The following is an 18,346-nucleotide window of genomic DNA, read 5'->3' as shown; positions in this document are numbered from 1 at the left end:
CTTTTCTTTTTACAGCTGAACCTGCAGACCTCTTGAAGGTATTAGATTTTCATAATTTACCTGATGGTATAACAAAAACAACAGGGTTTTGCACAAGCAGAAGATCTTCAAAAGAAGCAGATGTTGCTTATAGAGTAACAAAAGATGCTCAGCTTAGTGCACCGACAAAGCAGCTGTATCCTGGTGAGTCCTCAGCTTTTTATTTGTCGTATGGAAATATCTGATCCTTTTCTGATTCTGCAGGCACATAGGGCACTGCGTAATTCCCTCATTTTCCAAGTGTGCTTGCATGCTTCCTTGGCAGGGAGCGATTCTGCTGTTTCAGCGGGCTGCAAACTTTCAACCATCAAGTAACGTTGCAGTAAGTTGTTCTTTTATCACTGCATTTGCACATGGTGGTGGGTTTCACTGCAGAAGATGTGGCCAATGCCTACATCTGTTCCCTCCTATATTAGAAAGTTTCTACTGTCTCTTTATCACACAGTGGCATCCAGCTGGGGAGAGAGACTTGGAAGATGCAAAGGAACGCAGACTGTGTTTTGTTCTGCGTTTGTGGAGTGCCGAGCACAGTAGGGTCTTATTCTGTGGCTGTGGTGTCTCTCATAACACAAATAATCACCATATAAAAATAATAGACTGCCCCACAAGAACAGATGTCCCAAGAAAAGTTGGTTGAAGAAATCGGAGGTTCATTAGAGAAAGCCACTGAGATGCGGGAGTTCACAAAGCTCTTGAAGAGCCTGTGGACTACTGACCATTTTATTTGTCACTGAGGATGTACTGGAGTTGTTTAATTTTTTGGGCCAAGGGACAATCACTACTGTAGAGTAAAATGTGCTTGTAAAAAGACCGGAGGCGTTATGGACCCAAACTACTCGCTGCCTGAGAGCTTCAGTCTTGAACACACAATCACCATCAGAAGTCTTCCTTCCAAAGCTGTACAGGAGCACTGCTGTATCCCTGTTTTTACATGAGAGAGTGCAGGGACGCTGGGAGTAGGCATGGTAGCACTTTCTAGGTTTGGTGAGAAAAGTGCCTTTGCTGAGGAAGGTTTAGCAATGAGGCAGAAAGACGCAGCCTGTAACTTGTCTGTGAAGCAGTAAATGACTTAAGCAAAGCAGATGGACACACACATTCTCCTTTGGTGTTTGTGAGAGAATTAATGATACAAAATGTATTAGCTAAATCAGAGGTAATGTGGCATGCCACTACCAATGCTTTTTAATTAACGTGTTGTATCTATCAGACCTAGTGTGTCACTGGCCTAAATGAGGACTCCGAGGCTGGACTGCCGATGCGCTTGCATCCTCCAGTCCTGTATTTCCTTCATTGCATGTGTTATCACTAAGGTTGTTTTCAGACTTCATTATTATCCTGCTGTGACAATAAGCAGGTGAATTACATTTAATCCGTGGTGAACAGGAGCATGAACTGAGAGCCTGACATGAAGATGAGAGCAGCTGTGCCTGGGCTGTGGGCTGGTAGCCCTCCATCTCATGGTCAATCCTTAGCGAAGGAGCGGCTCAGTTTTGCCTAAAGCCCTGCTTCAAAGTCTTCAGAAGTGCTGAACAGACCCTATATTTGTCTTTGTTGCTGCCTGCCGCAGGACAGTCTTTTCTGACTACAGATAATATCATCGTACGCCCAACTGCACCCCTCTGCTAGGTTGTGCCTTCATGTCCTGGAGGATTGTGCCTGTGGATATGGGGAGTAGTCATCCCAGGGACAGGCTGCAAAGGCCCTGCAGTGGTCCCCGAGTCCATCCATCTGTCCCAAGGCAAGATCAGCTCAACCTACCCAGCATGTGTTTAACTGCTTTCACGTACTCTCTTTCCATGTATCTGAAATGACTCAAAGTTTTGGTCCAACTGGTATCTTCAAGCTCAGAAGTGCTTGAAGGAAATTGTTCCAATTTGGAATATACAACTGTAGTGGATTTGAGAGCTTTTCAGTAGTTGCTGCAGCCGCTGTGAAATCTTGCCTGATCGCCTTTGTGTTACAAAAACCAGCAAACAGTGGTGACCCCAAAATATAAAACCAAGGATGGAGTATTCTGGCTAATTAATGTAGCAAGGAGACTGGATGACACCACTTGTGACAAAGGTTAACAGAACAAGACAGCATGCAGAACTGAATCATGGTCACAGGAGAGAACGCAGCATTGTAGGAGACTTTCTTGCTTTTGTCCCACCTTACTACTTGTATGTCCTCACTGAGTTCTTGGTTTGCATCTACTGTCTTCCTTGGGTGAGAAGATCTGGATGGTGTTTCCTTGGTGTCATCGAGCAACTTTTCAATCATTTCACCATCTGGACAACCACGGGGTGATTGAAGCAGCTCTGTCCCTCTGTGGAGACTTCCAAAGTAATTGAGTCTTCTCTGCTGCTTGTTAAGGAAATAGGAAGGGAAGAGCGAAGTGAAGAACCCCCAGTGTTTTCCATCAGATCAACAGATGTTTTCTCAGTGCATCTCCATAACTAGATGTGACTTCAGCTCACACCACCAAATGAATGAGAGAGGAGATAAAGATAACAAAGTAATTGCAGTGCAATGTACCAGGAGAAATGTGGTTTTAGTGATTTCACGTTAACAGGCGGGTGGGTTGTAGCATAACTTTCCTTCTCTGCTATAGAGCACCCTAGGCAAATGTACACTGCACATAATATTTTGTGTTAATTAGAAGTTGGTGCTTTTCTAAGATGGTAATTTTATGGGCTTTGCATTCTGCTTCCACAGCCAGCAAAGCAGGAGAGAGAGATATATATAAAAAAAGCTTGTCTGTTTTTTTCAAGCCCACAAGAGTGAGAAAATCTGCTGAGATGCTCTTTGTCCTTGCTCCCTAAATAAGTTCTGCTTCCGAGCAAAACTGTGCTCTTCCAGGAGAGGCAAAGGCAAAGTTTTCAGTGGCAGCCAGCAAAATGTCACTTGCATTCTTCTAGCAAACTCTGTATTCTCCACACTGCTTGTGGGTGTCTGCATATATATTTAAGAGCTCAGAAATCTCTATTATAGCTCAAACAGTCATCTCTGAGGAAAACAAGCCATTCCAAAATTGAGAGTCTTCTCAGATGAAGAAAAAGGCCAGAAGTTGGTGACACTGTTGAAGAGCTGTTTTCCTTTGAAAAGTGGCTCTGGAAATGACACCATCTCGCACAACAGCTCTGCTTTGTGTTTGTGTCAGGAACTGGATCAGCTCATTGTTTTTGCTATTAAGCAGCTAAAGCTTTCCTGTCCTTCCCCGATCAGCAGCAGGGCTTTTTATTTTAGGCTGTGTTTGGATATACCTGCAGGATCTGGGTTAGGAAGAGGTCCCAGCTGTCCCTATTTTGAAGACCATGAGATTGCACAAGAGCCTTTAATCCCTGGTCATGGTGCTCAGGAAAGAAGAAACTCAGCCCGACTCCACTGGTTTGCATATTGGGGCATACCACAGATGCAGTCTGCTGAAGTGAAGCTAATAGCATCGGTGTGTGGGGAGCTGCGTGGGGTGGAGGGATCTTTGCCCAGCCTGGACCTCCTTGGCTCTTTCCATGGCTCCATCTGCAGAATTGGGGTCTTAACCCTTTGCTGCCTTGCAGGAGGTTGCATGTAGTGAATTTGAAAGGACTTGGCCATGGGGTAAAAGAGCAATGCTGAGCCAAATTCAGCATTGGCGCAGTGCCGTTAAGCGAAGAGATGGATGTGCAACGTCTCTCAGCATGAGCTCGTTTGAAGAAGTGAACGAATATAAGGGCTTAATCCCAAACCCATTGTTGGAGAGGTGTCTCTGTTGTCTTTAAGGGGATTTGGGTCAATTTCTATGTGCTTCATATATTTATTATGATGTATTTATTAGTATTGCTGTCTGTGTGGATGCATTTTCATACATCATTTAATAGCCCGGGTCATTTCTAGCTATGACAGTGAAGGCATTGTTATTTTGCCAGGACAGCAGAGCAGTAACAGAGTAATGTCAGCTATAATTCATCCATTATGGTTATTTGGGTTGAGAAACTTGCATCACCATGGAGACATTTTAATAATAATGAAAAAAAATTAAAAGCAGCTTTTTAATGAGTTGGCAGCTCGTCCAAGTTGAAAGGTACTGCATTGTGGATTCATAATGAAATTTTGGACATGAACTATTTTACATAAAAGGCCCAAAACTGTAGCCTGTAATTGGAACCAGGAAGGCGTATGGTCTTGATTCAGTGCTACAGGAGGATTTGTATACAGCAGGAGAGAGATAAAGCTCAGTGCATCCTATGGGAGACACAATAATCAGATGCCTGCCTTTGCCAAATATCTGGGTCTGTGTCCTAGGGGAAAATCAGGCTATAATCATGGCATTTAATTACCGACTGAGAGTCCTCTGTTCAGGATACTGCTCTACACTTCTTTCCAAACGTTTTTTAACTAATGTGAGGGATATTAACTTGGTGCAAACACAGTGTGTCTCTCTAGGTACCCTCAGATGGTCCCACTTGGTGTCCTCTGTTTGCACAAGCTGTGTGTAGCAGCGCTCGTTTTTGACGCAGCCCAGCCTGCTCGTGCCTCCTGCTTCTTCCACTGCCTGGTGGTGTAGCCCCATGCTAGGCAGCTAGATGCCTTTGAAACACTGGTTTGTTAATAAAAGTTAAAGCAACTCCCAGGCAGAAGAGCAGAGGGGTGAGCTCATGGTCTCTCTGCGTTTGAACTTGCTAGCTTTGCTGTGGTTTGAAGAATTTTCCACTCCCATGTTCCCGGTCCCCTCCCTGGGTCAAAATCCCTTATGCAGCCCTGGGATACCATCTAAGAAAAGCCTAAAGGGGTGAAGGAAATCTATTTGAAGCTTATGGGCACTGAACTTGACATTTTTTGTGGTTTTATATGGCTACGGATCTGCAGTTTAAAAATGATCCATTGTGTTGTTCCCTGCCCTGCATGCCGCCGGCTGCCACACACGTAGATAGTCCCGGCACGCACACCCTGCGGTGCCCATGGCGGGGCTGCCCCACTTTACTCTGCCCTGCCGTGGTTTAAGATTTCTCAAGCAGATACCAGTGGTACAATGCAATCCTTGTTTTTTGGAAGCCTGGACCTTAAAGGAAAGATACCCTGCAAGTCTCGCACTGTTGAAATGCAGCATCTGAGGAGGTTATGCCCTGTAGGTACCCTCTGTTTCAATAGGTCCCATCTCCAGTAATAATTGGATCAAGAAAGCTCCTTTATTAATGCTTCTGGTGTTTTTAAGATGTCCTGTTTGGGATGTGCATCCAGGCTTTTCAGTTTGGGCTCATCTTTCCAGTCCGGATGGCAGAGAAAACCCAAATGGAAGAGTTGTATCCTGCATAGGGTGTGACTTGGTGCCCATATTGACTTGAAACTTGAAATGGATTCATCAAGTGTTGGATTGACCCTTCCCCTGTGCAGAGCAGTGCCTCTGTACTTGACCGTACCTGCTCCATACTTTAATGGCTTTAATCCTCCAAACCTTGCAAAAATACAGCCAGGAGTCACCTGAGATCAGACAGGGTTGCTTTCCTGAGTGGAGAAAAAGCTAGGAAATTTGTTAGATGCTTTTTAATATGTAGACAAATTAGCATCTCCTACTGATGGCCAGATTTATTTCTGTTTTCAGATTTTTTTTGTCTGGATCAACCCTGAAAGCTAAAGCCACAGAATGCTCTGTTCTTGTCTGGAATAGACAAAACCTGATGCAACTTCCCTACTCCCTTAAATAAAACCCTTCGATATTGTGTGTGCCTAACTGCCACGGGATGCTTAATTTCCTCTGTCCCTCTGACATCGTAAGTTAATTTGGGGACCTCATGATATATGAAACAGAGTTTTTTGCCTTGTCCCCTAAAAAGCTCTAGGGCACACTAAGGAAGGGTTAGGTGCAAATAATACAGATTTAAACCAACAGCTTTTTTAAAACCGCTGTTTCCCCAGCACTATGGTCTCATCCCAAAACAGTAGACCCCTTGCCATCCTTTGCTTGCAAGTTCAAATGTGGGGTGGCTTTTGGCTCTGTGGCAGATTGCAATAAGGGCTGGAAGAAGGTGCTCTGATCATAAACGAATGGTCCTCAGAGATGCTCAGTTCTGCACTTGAGTTTTTAATGCGTCATTAGAGCGGGTAGCCCTTGGGGGACACTGCTCTACACCGGCTTTGCTGGTGCAGTCTACTTTGGGTTGCAGCCCATCCCAACCCTGTATCACAATAAATAGGCTTTGGGGGAAAGCCAGATCTTCACCTGGCAACTAAGATGCTGCCCAATATACATTTTTAGGGTTGATGTGCACATATCTGGAGGGATAAACCAGTGGTCTCTCTGTGGGTCATTAGACAACAGGACTGTTTCCGTAGGGATTAATTTTCAAGGAAACCTGACTAACCTCTTTGCTTTTCCACTCCAGCTTCCCCATTCCCAGAGGACTTCTCCATTCTAACCACTGTAAAAGCGAAGAAAGGAGGTCAGTCCTTCTTGATCTCAATTTACAATGAGCAAGGGATCCAGCAAATTGGTGTGGAGATGGGTAGATCTCCTGTATTCCTGTATGAAGACCATACAGGAAAGCCAGGCCCAGAAGACTATCCTCTCTTTAGAGGCATTAACCTAGCAGATGGCAAGTAAGTGAAATTTTGTGCACAAAGGAAAAAACAGTACATTGCTTATATCATTACCAGCATGTTGAACGTTGTGTAAAATAGGAGTCATGTATATATAAATGTATATACACACCTTTGACTACTGCCAAGTGTCCCATTCTTGAACTTTGCCCTTTGGTTGAATAAATACTGCATACATAAAAAGTGTGAATCACATACCAGCCAGTGCAAATTGATACTCATGGGGATAGGAATACTGTTGACTTTTGCTGCAAAAGGCCTTAAGAAATCAGTTTGTCTTGCAAAATCCACACAGAGTCTTTTGCAGGACATAAGGAGGGTGGAAAAGGGGGATGGCCAGCGAGTTATTGGTGTGGGTTTTTTGCTCTGCCTCTTGTTGAAGCCAGAACTGGCACTCTCCTACCTGTTTTGGAAGGATGAGAAGTGAATGGCATCATCTGTCAATACAGCCTTTCTATTTCAAATTAAGTCTTTAGGGCCTGCCCAAGGATGATTTCCATGTGTTTGCAGATGATGGCTGGCATGGAGGTTTGCAGAACATAATTTTATGAAAGTTTCATTGTTACAAAATAATTGGCTTGTTCTTGAAAGCCCAAGGCTCTGTTTAACACATTTGTGGACTGCGTTCTTCTAGGTGGCACAGAGTAGCTATCAGTGTGCAGAAGAAAAATGTCACCTTGATTTTGGACTGTAAAAAGAAGATCACCAAGTTCTTGGACCGAAGTGACCATCCCATCATTGACATCAATGGCATCATTGTATTTGGAACAAGGATATTGGATGAGGAAGTCTTTGAGGTAAGTCATGACAATGAACAGCTCTGGAGATGTTCCACAGAGATGATGAGCTGGGTTCTGGTTGACGAGGTATTTACAGCTCATTTTGAAACTTGTATTGGATTTTTGCATAATAGAACACTGTCATATGTAATTTAACTCTTTTGGGTTTTTTTAAGCTTTTGTTTTGACTAGATAAATACTTTCTGTAGTAACAATGAAAACAGTGGGCCAGATGACCTGTTGGAGTGAGCTCCTGGTTCTCTGGTTTCATGCCCTTGCTCTGGGGTTCTAGAACAGCCGCTGCACTGGGATTTTGTAGGTCTGTAGCTCTTGTGCTCTTGGCTCACTTACCGTGGGAAGGGCTCACAGGGTTTTCATTCGTCCCTGTGTTACAATTTAGATAAAGTTGCAGGGCAGTAAATGAAGACTGAGCAAAGCAGCTCCCTTGCAAGTCACAGTTCAGTCTCTGGGGCTATAGGAATCTGCTCTTTTCCCATGCGTTGGCCATTGGTTCTTGGTTTCTTGCACCATGACATAAGGGGACTCTCCTCGACAGCTTGTTTGGCAGCCCTGTCGCCTCCCACACAGTGACTGCTTTTAAAAAGCAAACCAAAAGCATGATGGGTGGAACGTTCCCATGAGCTCCTCTGATTTAAGCAGAGATAGAGAATTATTTATAGATAAGGTACATATGGTAGAAGTTCTTCCCGTAGTTCAGCAGCTAGTTTAATATACGCATTTCACTAGCAATCTCGACTTCTGTGGTCTGCTGCACTTCTGAGGCTTTCATGTGTATGGGAATCTTGTCCCTGATCTTTCTTGCAAGCTAGAATTGCTTCCCCGAGATCAGCGCCAGTGCAATGGAGCGTAAACTAAAACCTATTGATCTCCATCTCCTTAATTTTATTGCATTTATGTGGAGGAAGAGCTGTATCTCATGGGCCTCCCCAGCCCAGCAAAGGGATGGGGAACATCTCCTGTCGGTGGATAATTAGAGCTGTAGCGAAGCCAGCTCTCGTCTGCATTTTGCTGTCACTCGGAAGGAAAGTTCCAGTCTGTTTGACATTACCGACATCTGGGAGCTGGTCTGCTGTAAACAGACTAAGAATGCATGGACTGAACGTTGCTGCCAAAATCCCAGTTACAGAGTTAGAGCCGAATCTCTAAACTGTATTAAATTAAGAGACATTTCCTGGGAAGTTTAACAATTAAAACGGAAAGTAAAAGCTGGGTTTAATAGGCACTGGAGTGTCTTTCGCAAGCGTTGGACGTTCTGCCAAAAATTGCAGCGGTCACGCTGGATGCTGTATTTTAAGTGGAGTTGTATAAAGTGGTGAGCTTTTTGGGGAGCTGCTGGAGCCAGGCATCTAGTAGATCTGCTTGAGATGTTCCCAGGTGGCTTTTAGTGCTCACCTGGACTTAAGACTGCTGATTCCTCTGCCAGGCAAGGGAACACACATTGATGGGTGGCAATGCTCTCCAAGCTCCACTGTTAGCCCTTCTCATGGGGCTTGCACCAGCTCCCCTGCTGAAAAGGACTTATCTAAGGGTACAAGCTCAGAGGCCTTGTGAAACCTCCTCGATCTTGGGAGGTGGGGTAAAACAGAGCAAGTGTTCCCCTCTGCTGGAGCCTGTTGCCTGTTCTGGGTACAAGATGCAGCTACGAGATCATTGCAGGCACTTACTGAGAACTGGACAATTAGCAAGTATTTTTTTCCTCTGTCTTGTAACATATATACTGATTTTTATACAGTGTATATATATATAAAAAACTCTCTAGTTCTTGTATTTGTCATTTTTTTCTTTTGTCATCCTCATCAAAGAGGGTTTTCGGCATATCCACACACATGCTAATCAAGATACCAGCAGCTTTAAACTGAATGTAATTAATAGGTTTCATGAAGGCAGTGGACTATAACCTAATTTCCTTCAGATCTCAGTAACTTAATTTCCTTTGGCCCCTCCTTTCTTCTTTCTGCAAGCCTAAGCAGAAACTGTATAAGGAAAATTGTGGCTCGGAACAATGGGAAATGGGTGTAAACTGTTGAAGTTATGTATTCCTGGAAAGCTGATAATTTCTGGACTGAATGCAGAATGATGAGATGAAGCTGCTGCCGTCCTGTAGGCAACTGCTCTGTAAACCTCAGCTAACAAGATGTTCCCCAGTGTTTTCTGCCGCGGAGCTCCCTGGCTCTTACGTGTTTGTCGCTTTTGCTGGAAATTAAAATAACCTAGTTAGCTGGGAGTGGGATGGAAGGCAGGGTTGGGGAGGGCTTACACGGGCTGCGTCTCAGCACAAATCAGCACGAGCTGTAAGTGGTGGCAATTCACATCCTCCTTGTCAGGACTGAAATCAAATAAAACAGCAAACGCATTTTGTTTTGAGAGTTGTAATTATTTAAGCTCTGGGTCTAGCTGGGGTCGCATGCGGAGCGGCTCCGCTGTATTCATTGATCGAGCGCCCAAATGGGGACTTCCTCGCTCGTACTCTGCTGCGGAAAAAGCCTGGCAGGAAAGGTTAGAGGAGTTTCAAAATATTTCTCTAGCACAACATTCTTCCAGTGGAAAAATTACTTCCTCTCATTAAAATTCAATTAGTTCGGAGGCTGTGTGGATCTCTGTACGGCTGGGGGAGAGCTGGGTAGATTTGAAAAGGGGCCAAGCCTGGAGCCTAGGTTGTACAAGTTAAGTCTTGTGCTGAGCTGTTGTTCAAAACAGAAGTTTACAAATGTCAGGACAGGCTCTCGCGCTGGGGTTGGGAGGTGGTGGCCAGCTTCAAGCTGTGACTGAGAGGATGCCGTTGTGAGACAGCAAAGGGCTTTTTGCAGTGGGAGAGGGAAAGAGAAAAGAAATAGCCCAGGGTGCAGGATAAACACTTTCTCTCTGCTTGCAGGCTGTAGTAAGCAGTGTTCCTGTGGCTACAGCAGCGCTGGAAGGAAGTCAGAAGACGTGCGAATGTATCTCATTTTTAGAGGGATTAACTGTTTCTTTTGATGTGCTTTTTTTAAACACACGGTAGAAACCAAGTCCTAGCACAGTCTAATAGTTAGGTGTAGGAATAGAGAAAGGATGAAGTTTGGGAAAGTCCCTTTCCCAGAAAGCAAAGTGTCTTCTGCCTGGAACCCAGGGAGGCTTTCCAAAACGTCCTGGTGATGTGATGGCCCTGCTCCTGCCTCCGCTCTGCAGTGCTGCACCGCGGGAGCTGCCTGTTCAGTGCCCGTGATTTATTGCAGGAGTCACCTTTTTGTGCAGGATCCCATCAGTTCTCGTGTGGATAACAAGAAACTGGAAGCGTCAGCCCATCTGCGCTGGCATGCAGCGTGTCGATCCCAAGGCTGACCTGTCAGCCTTTGTGCTGGTCCCTGGTAGCCTGTGCTGGTGTAAGAGCTGAGAATAAGCTGAGCCCTTGTCAGGCCGATTTTTGTTCCCTTAAGGGTTTGCTTGGCTGTTATACGCACGCTTCTGTTGCATGTTTTACCCATCAAGCGTGGCTGTGGGATATTTGGGTGCTTTGTGGGCTTTCATCTGAGATTGTCCTTGGAGGATGCTCATGCCAAGGAATTTCTGCTCCGTGCACGACTCGTCCCTGGGTTCTGGGGACAGCGCCTATCTCCCTGGGGCTTGCTCCTTCCATCAGGGCAAGCAATCAGGCTCAAATATGGTCTCTCTCCCACCCCCAACCAAAGCCTGGCAAGGCTTTGACGTGTTTAGCCAAAACAGCGTGCAGCTCACTTAATCCATTTGACCACCGTGTCCCAGGACCGTGCGGGTGGCATCTCCCTATGGCTGGCTTTTCCAACCTGCTGTTTGCTGTGGTGGTCTGGTGGAAAAGCAGTTCAGCTGGCTCTGGGCTGAAGAAGTCGTTCTGGTTTAGCAGATGTGGGTTGAAACAAAGTTCAGGTCCTGGCTCAGTAAGGTCGCTGGTGCTGCGTTTCAGTCCCAGAGGCGGCTGTATTACAGCAGCGAACAGAGAAATCCCATAACGCACAGCTGGAGGATCTTTATGAATGGAAAGTGCTGCACAATGTCTGCAGCAGGTAAATGTTACTGTCTCTGGGCTGGATTAGGTGAATTTAACCCCTTTGCAATGGTGTTTTGAAGCGTATCATGTAATCCCATAGAAGTTTGGTTTCTGCAATAGTGTGTGGCCCAGCCCTGTTTTACTGCTTAGCGTTACTCTGTAGACTAGCACTTAAGCGATGGGCTGATGAACAAAATGAAACTTGTCCAGGCCTTGCCAAAGTCCCAGGTATGCGATGTCTTCCATATTTCTGCTGCAAATCCCATTTTGCCTTCTGTCAGGAAGATGCTATTGTGTGAGGCTGCTGTGCCGATAAAAGTACTGTGCAGCACCTGGCTGGCAGAGCTAGCGTTGGCATCGTTAAAATTGTGGTGTGGACACTTGTTAAAAAAAAAAAGGTAGGTTTTGGTAAAACTGCTGAGGGTACCCTAGTAACAAGTGAGCACATTTGATGTAGACTATTTTTGGTTTATCTGTTTAAAATTTTGCAGGATTGTCCCACAAGGTAACTGGTGTTTTGACTCTCTGGAAAGAACGTTGGTTTGCAGTAGTGTCTGGTATTGGTGTAGATGAAATTAGTTTTCCCCATAAGTGGAGAAGCTCAGTGCATGTGTATATTGCTTTTTAAGGTTTATGTCTTTTACTGTTAGCTTCTCTGGAGACAAGAGGAGCTTATTTTGTCCAGCTGAGTGCCATAACTGTGTCTCGTTGGTCTAGTTGGTACTGTAAAACCCAGCGGGCTTCCTCTGATCCAGCCAAACAAGGTGCAAAGTGAGAAGGGTCTTGGACACCTGCGGACACTGTTCTGCCAAGGTAGTGAAACCGTGAGGGGCTGACAAAGTATTTGCTATTAGCTTATGCCAAAGCTTGTCCTGGGATGCGATGTGGTGCGTTGCTGGGCTTTGGATCGTGCTGAAAGGATGGTGCTTTTTATTCTCTTTCCTCCTTTGTGTTTTTTGAAGACCACTAGTGAAGTCGAGGCATCAGAAATGGAGGGAAAGCAATTTGTGCTGGGGCGAGCCAGAAAGCCCAGGCAAGATGCCAGAGGTGCTCTTAGGGCTGTTGAACGTTTCAAGGCACAAGAAGACAAAGCGGAATAGATACTGCAATGCTCTTAGTTGAGACATTGGGGCTGTTCAGGTGCTGTGCTGCTCTTAGGTTGAACTGCCAAGTCTCTTTTCATCTTTTGGCTTGTTTACGCTTAAAAAACGATTATCACTGTCGTTGATAATACCAGATTTCATTTCACTATCGTTAGGGTTTTCTCCCTCCCTTCCCATGCTCTTGGCTGTAGTGTTTCCAGCTCTGGAAGGCGCTCTTAAAGTTTCTGTACGTTATTTTTCTCAGGCACCTCTGAGGTTATAAGATTGGCTCAACAGCTTTTGCTTTAGCAAAAGGTGTACAAAGGAAAATAGCGTTCTTATACACGTAGGCGCATCTTACGGTATTTTTTGGTGTTTGAGGATGGAGAGATTTAGGGCTCCTCTTTTGCAGGCAGATCTGCTGTTAATATATCAAATAGCCTCTCTCTACTACTGCAGGAGGATGCTATGCCGCTAGGACAACGGGCTTTGGGGAAAACCAGATTGGTGGTAACTGCAATATTTGCAGACTTTCTCAGCTCATGGGTGCAAATGTACTGTGGGAGCCTCAGCTCTGAATCCGTGTCTGATGCGCATCTAGACCCAAGCTTGCCTCGGCATGGCTGTCGTTGCCGTTCCTGTTTGCAGGAGGCTCTTGTGCAAATGTAAACGGAGCGGTGGCAAGGTACGGAGCACGTGGGAACGCTTATTTATATGTTTACAGGAGAAGCAACAAGGTCCCCGATATCCTCAAACCAGAAGCATCTTAACAGCTCCGCTGAGCTCAGTGAGGCTTCTCATGAGTGTGGTGTTGAACTCATCACGTTCTGCAAGATCTGGGCTTCGTCCAGGGGGTCAGGCAGGAACTGGGCAGAGCTCATGCTTATTAAGTTTCTGTGAACCTTCAAAAAGCATTTTTTAATTAATCAGGTTTTTTTTCTAATGTGAATTTCTCTGTCAAGATGCACCACAGATACATGCTCCTGTGTATTTTTCCCTACCTCAGCAGACTGCTGAAAGCAGCTAATTTACAGTTCTGGCTGCCTGCTTTCCTGGCCCTGCCAAATCTGATTTCACCTCTTTTGCTGTAGAGCCTTTCAGGGAGTGCAAAGAGTCGATGTTTTACACCACCAGCATATACCATGGTGTGAGATGATGGAAAATAAAGCGCTCTGAGCCAGCATTAGGGTTCTTTATGGAAGATGTCTGTCGCTTTCCTCAGTCTCCTAATAATTCTCCATTTAGTTGCTGGTGTTCTCGTCATTTCTTCTGCTTTTGTTTTTTCAAAGGGATCCTCTTTAGCGAAATGGTGTGCTTGAGACATATGGATTAAATCACAGAACTAGGCTCTTCCAGAAGAGCAATGCTGCCTAGAAAATGTCTATAATTATGGAAGATTATGCCTCTGGATGGGTTTGCAATTAATGGTGAGATTTTTGTGCCAGAGTCCAAGCAATGCAGTCAGTCTAAACAAAACCCAAACGTGATATTTGGCTCCAGTTGGCAAGGTCTTGCATGCAGCATCGTCTTACACAGGTGCCCAGGGACGTCATCTGGTTTTATCAGCCTGTCTGTACCGAGGGAGGGACAGGACTGGATCCAGAATAAGAATTGCAAAACAGCTTGTAAAAAGTTAGTCTGTGCTTCAGGTGGTTTCATTTGAATCCTAAACTGATACCATTTCATCTGACCTCTCTCTGTCAGGTGCCAGCAAGGAAAGTGAGGATTTGGGTGGAAACATCAGATTAATTGTTTGCATACACTTTGCTCAAACTCTTGTTTTTCATTTAGATTTGCTGGGTAATTGGCAGTTTAGCCATCTGGACCGCAGTCAAGCTTTGTGACTGGGTCAGGGTTGCCTGTAATGACGTAGCCTTATTAGTCATGATTACAAAATACATGTATTTAGTGTTTCTAACTTCTTGATTTTTGTGTGGTGTCTTTTTTGTCAGTGGTAAATTCCATTTCATAAACTGTAAAAGAAACTGTGCATTGGCACGTGTGGATAACTACTGCAGTTTGCTGGTATCGAACGCCTTCAGCCCTCTTGATAGCATACAATGCAGAGGGAGATGTGCTTTATTGTTCAAATAGAACATAAAAGTCCTTTTATTGATGTTTAACAGTTCTGCAGTGCATCATTTATCTTTTAATATGGCCAAGTTAAGCATCAGCCAAGGAAGCTGCATGGTCTTATTGCTGCTTGCAGTCTGTCCAGAGCCAAGCCCCAGTCTTACAGGAGGACCCGCACGGGTTTCATCTCCGGATGGGTGCTGTTGAGTGTTACCTTCAAGGCAATGGATGTCTCGTGCTGGCTGGGGGCTGCTTCTAACTTCCAGTGATTATGTTGTGTCAAACGGGGTTCTGACTGCTGGGAGCCCGGATTTCAATTTCAGACACCTCCATTAGTTAATGCGAATAATCCTCCTCCGGATCTTTGCACTCAGTGAGATACGGCATGTGCTGTAATTTAAAACTAAGGTAGAGTGATGGCCCTTAGCCGTGCTGATCTTACTTGAGGTAGCGATAAGGGGAAGCTGTGGTTATTCGAAGCGCTTTATATCCCCTGTGTCCAGCAGAGGAGATAAAAGGAGGACTTTGCATGGAAGGAGATGGGGAGAAAGCAGAATCCCAGGAAGCCTGGCAGTGTGTAATAGCAGTGTGCTTGGCTGCCTGTCCTGGCCTCGGTGCTGCTGTGTACTGTTAGTCTAGAAAGGGGATTTAGTCCTTTCAGTGTCATCCCGAGTAAGGGCTTTTTAATTGATGCTTCACTGCGCGATCTCATTTGTGCAGTACCTGTAGGCCAGTGTGCAGCTTAGCCTGCTGTTTAGCATAGAATTCTCTTAGGTATAGGCTGAATATCTGGAACGCTGGCAGTGTCAGACAGCACCAAGGAACCCGGTGGGGAGGTGCAGCTTGCAGGGAGCCCTGCTTGCTGGTCACGAGCCTGAGTGCAGCAATGGGATGGTCTTGTCTGTAAATGGGAAAAGGCACCCAAGCCTGAGCAATTGCTTGTTGAGGGGTCCCTCCTCATGATTTTGGTAGCAAAGCATGGTGAATGCTGAGGATATGGGGCACTTAGCACTCATGAACATCCAGGGTTAATGCCTTCGGTGAATGGCCGGCGAAGGACATGGGACCTCACGCCAGTCTGAGGAACTGCTGGCTTCTCTGTCGGCTCCTGGACAGTGGTCACAATAAGAGCAATGTGCCATGACTCCAGGGGCTACCAAAGAGGGAAATAAAGTTTTTTATTATTATGGTTCAAATAGGCAGTTTTTGGAGCCTGATGGTTGCCTTACTAAGGACTCCTGCAGGCTAGTTGGCTTGGATGAGCTTTTGCCACTTTGGAAAGCATGGGTGAGGATGCTGAGTGGGAAGTGGCAGAACTGTCAGTGGGAGGGATGCTAAGCGATACCACGCAGGGCTCTCCATCGCTGCTGTCATCTTGGGCCACGACAGGGAGAGGATGGGCAAGCTGTTGCCCAACGTTCTCTGGCCTGGGGTACCTCCTGCAGAGTGGGGTACCCAGTTGAAACTGCTAACGAGGAAAAGCGAGTGGTCTCTGGAAGGCAAAGCTCATCCTTCAAAACAATTTCCATCCACCACAGGGACTGTGGGGTTTGGGGAGCAGAGTTGTGTGTGGTTGTTCTTGACATTCACCTGGCAGAGTTTTGTATTTAAATGCTGGCAGGCAGCAACCCAGGCAGGCTCATTATACATGATGGATGCTGTTAGGTGCAGTGTCATTACTCTTTCAGCTGACGGCTTCGTTTGTAGTTTGCTTCCCCCCTTGGATAGCGGGAGGGAGGAGGAGGGGGCTCGATTTCTTCCATGGAAACTCTGAGGTGCAGAAGGCTGATTGCTGAGCCCAGACAGGGTGATGTAATGCTGGAAACCTGCTCCTCTCCGGTGACATCATGCCAAGGTTTAGAGTGGCATTGTGGACATGGATGTCTGCTGGGAGCAGGCAGCAGGACAGGGCTCCAGGAGCAGAGAAGGCACTGCAAAGGGACCCGGGGTGCATTAGAAAGGCACTAAAGAGGAGAGCAAATGGACATGTTTGGGAAAGATTATTTTCTTCAGCCTGAGTATGGAGGAAAAGCCAAATACTCATGCTATTGGGGAGAAGTTTCCAGCTGAACTTTATTGGCAGCATCACTGTGCAATATGTAAAAGTGATTATTGAGAGCAGAGCGAGATGGTGTGCCACCGGCCCAAATCAGTGCATGTTTCTCCTTGCCTGCTAATGGGGGAACCTTGTTCTATGCAGAAGGTGACAGACCAATTAGTCTTATTTGTATAAATATGAATTTCTGGAGCAGAAGCCTGTGGACAGGAAAACATCCTTTCTTCTATGTACAAAAATCTTGATTGGTTTGCATTGTTGCAACAAACTGTTAGAGGAAGTACAGACTCATCTGAGCTGAACTTGTGGGAGAGCCACTGTGTTGAGGAAGAGGATGGTGAGCATTGAGCTCTGCAACAAGCTGGTTAGGCAGTGGGGTGGGCTTGTGTCCTTGTTGACCTGGCAGTGCTGAAGCTGATGGTTCTTTGAAATTTAAGGCTTTATTGCTATTATCCTGCCTTTGCAGGGCACTGCTTGAAGTCTTCATTTCTCTAAGCTAGGGTTTTATGCACATAGCCTGTCATTGCAGTGTGGACAGAGTAAACCCAGCATAGAAAAGACCATCCTAACTAGAAGCCTCTTAGTTGACTTTGTGTTCAACCCATTCCCTTGTCATTTAGGTACGAACAAATGAAACACATGTTCCTTACACATGGTGAGGTCTTTTTTTTTTTTTTTTTGAGGCAGTCTGGGCTGCTTGCCAAAGCCCAAAGGAAAATCCTAGCCCACTCCAGACATCCCCAGTGTGCAGGTGTACTACTTACTTTGACAGAGCCGAGTGGGATCGAATGTATATGTTCACAATAAATACATCACCCTGGGGATGGGAGCTGGAAGAGGGTATTCCTAATGAGTTGTGCAGAATATTGGATGGGATTTGTGTATTTGTATGTATGTGTGTTTTCTATTCCCTCCAAGAACACGGAAAAAAGTCTCTAACCGTGGGCTCATTGTTCTCCACACGTAGCCACATACTGGCTGTGGTTCAGGAGGTCAAGTCTGCTTGAACAAACAGTGCTTTGGCCACTGAAGCAAAATGTGTGGGGAGATGAGAGAATTTGCGGTGAATATTACTTTTGTGCGCTGTTCTCTGCTCTGGAATGTCTGCAAACATAGCAAGGTTTTCCTGAGGCTTTGATGCCTTGCATAAATAAATTTATCTGCAAATTGTGTTTACCCTCGTCCAGCTTGCTGCTCGGAATACCGAAATCTGAGCTGTGATGCTCAGCTACTGCTGACCACGCCGGTCACGCTGCATCCGTTCCTGTTCCTTAATGGTTTTTGTTCAGATAACCACATTTCTGGGCTGAGCTTCACATCTGCTCTTCAGGCCATAGGATGTACAAACCCAGCTCCCTTTCTTGGGATGAAAAACTTGGGTAGTGCCCAATTAGCTTTGTTATGGGAACTACGCAGGATTTTGTGTTTAAACGCAAGACTTTTTGAATGCCAGATTTGAGATGGGAGATGCTGCACAGAGGTTCTCTTGTAGGAATAAAAAAAAACCCGCAAATCTTCTTTCATGGACAAGTAGCCGTGTTGAAACATAACTGCAGGAATACTTTGGAGCATGGAGGTGAGAGGTGTGTGGACATCGACAAAGGAGGCAGTCCAGTTTCCTGGAGAAAGGCGTAAGGATGAGACGAGAAAGGTGTTATGTCTACGTGTGCACACTAGCTCAGCTATCCATTTTCAGCTCTTTCCTGAGCAGCCCTGGCCAAATTTGCAGCAATGGTGGGAA

The 18,346-nt window shown here is 45.6% G+C and overlaps 1 protein-coding gene across 2 annotated transcripts in view; it reads left to right on the top strand.

Moving 5' to 3' along the window:
- The window catches only part of COL5A1 (collagen type V alpha 1 chain), a 162,812-nt gene that overhangs the window by 39,075 nt on the left and 105,391 nt on the right, over window positions 1–18,346 (top strand). For both annotated transcript variants that reach the window (XM_072882942.1, XM_072882941.1), the window contains exons 2-4: window positions 16–183; window positions 6,381–6,594; window positions 7,229–7,391. In XM_072882942.1, the coding sequence (XP_072739043.1) occupies window positions 16–183; window positions 6,381–6,594; window positions 7,229–7,391 (545 nt within the window). The remainder of the gene's footprint in view (window positions 1–15; window positions 184–6,380; window positions 6,595–7,228; window positions 7,392–18,346) is intronic.

This window comes from Ciconia boyciana, chromosome 18 (assembly GCF_034638445.1).
Source record: "Ciconia boyciana chromosome 18, ASM3463844v1, whole genome shotgun sequence".
NCBI lineage: Eukaryota > Metazoa > Chordata > Aves > Ciconiiformes > Ciconiidae > Ciconia > Ciconia boyciana.
The sequence above is the reverse complement of the archived record's forward strand: the minus strand, read 5'-3'. Positions and strand labels throughout refer to the sequence as shown.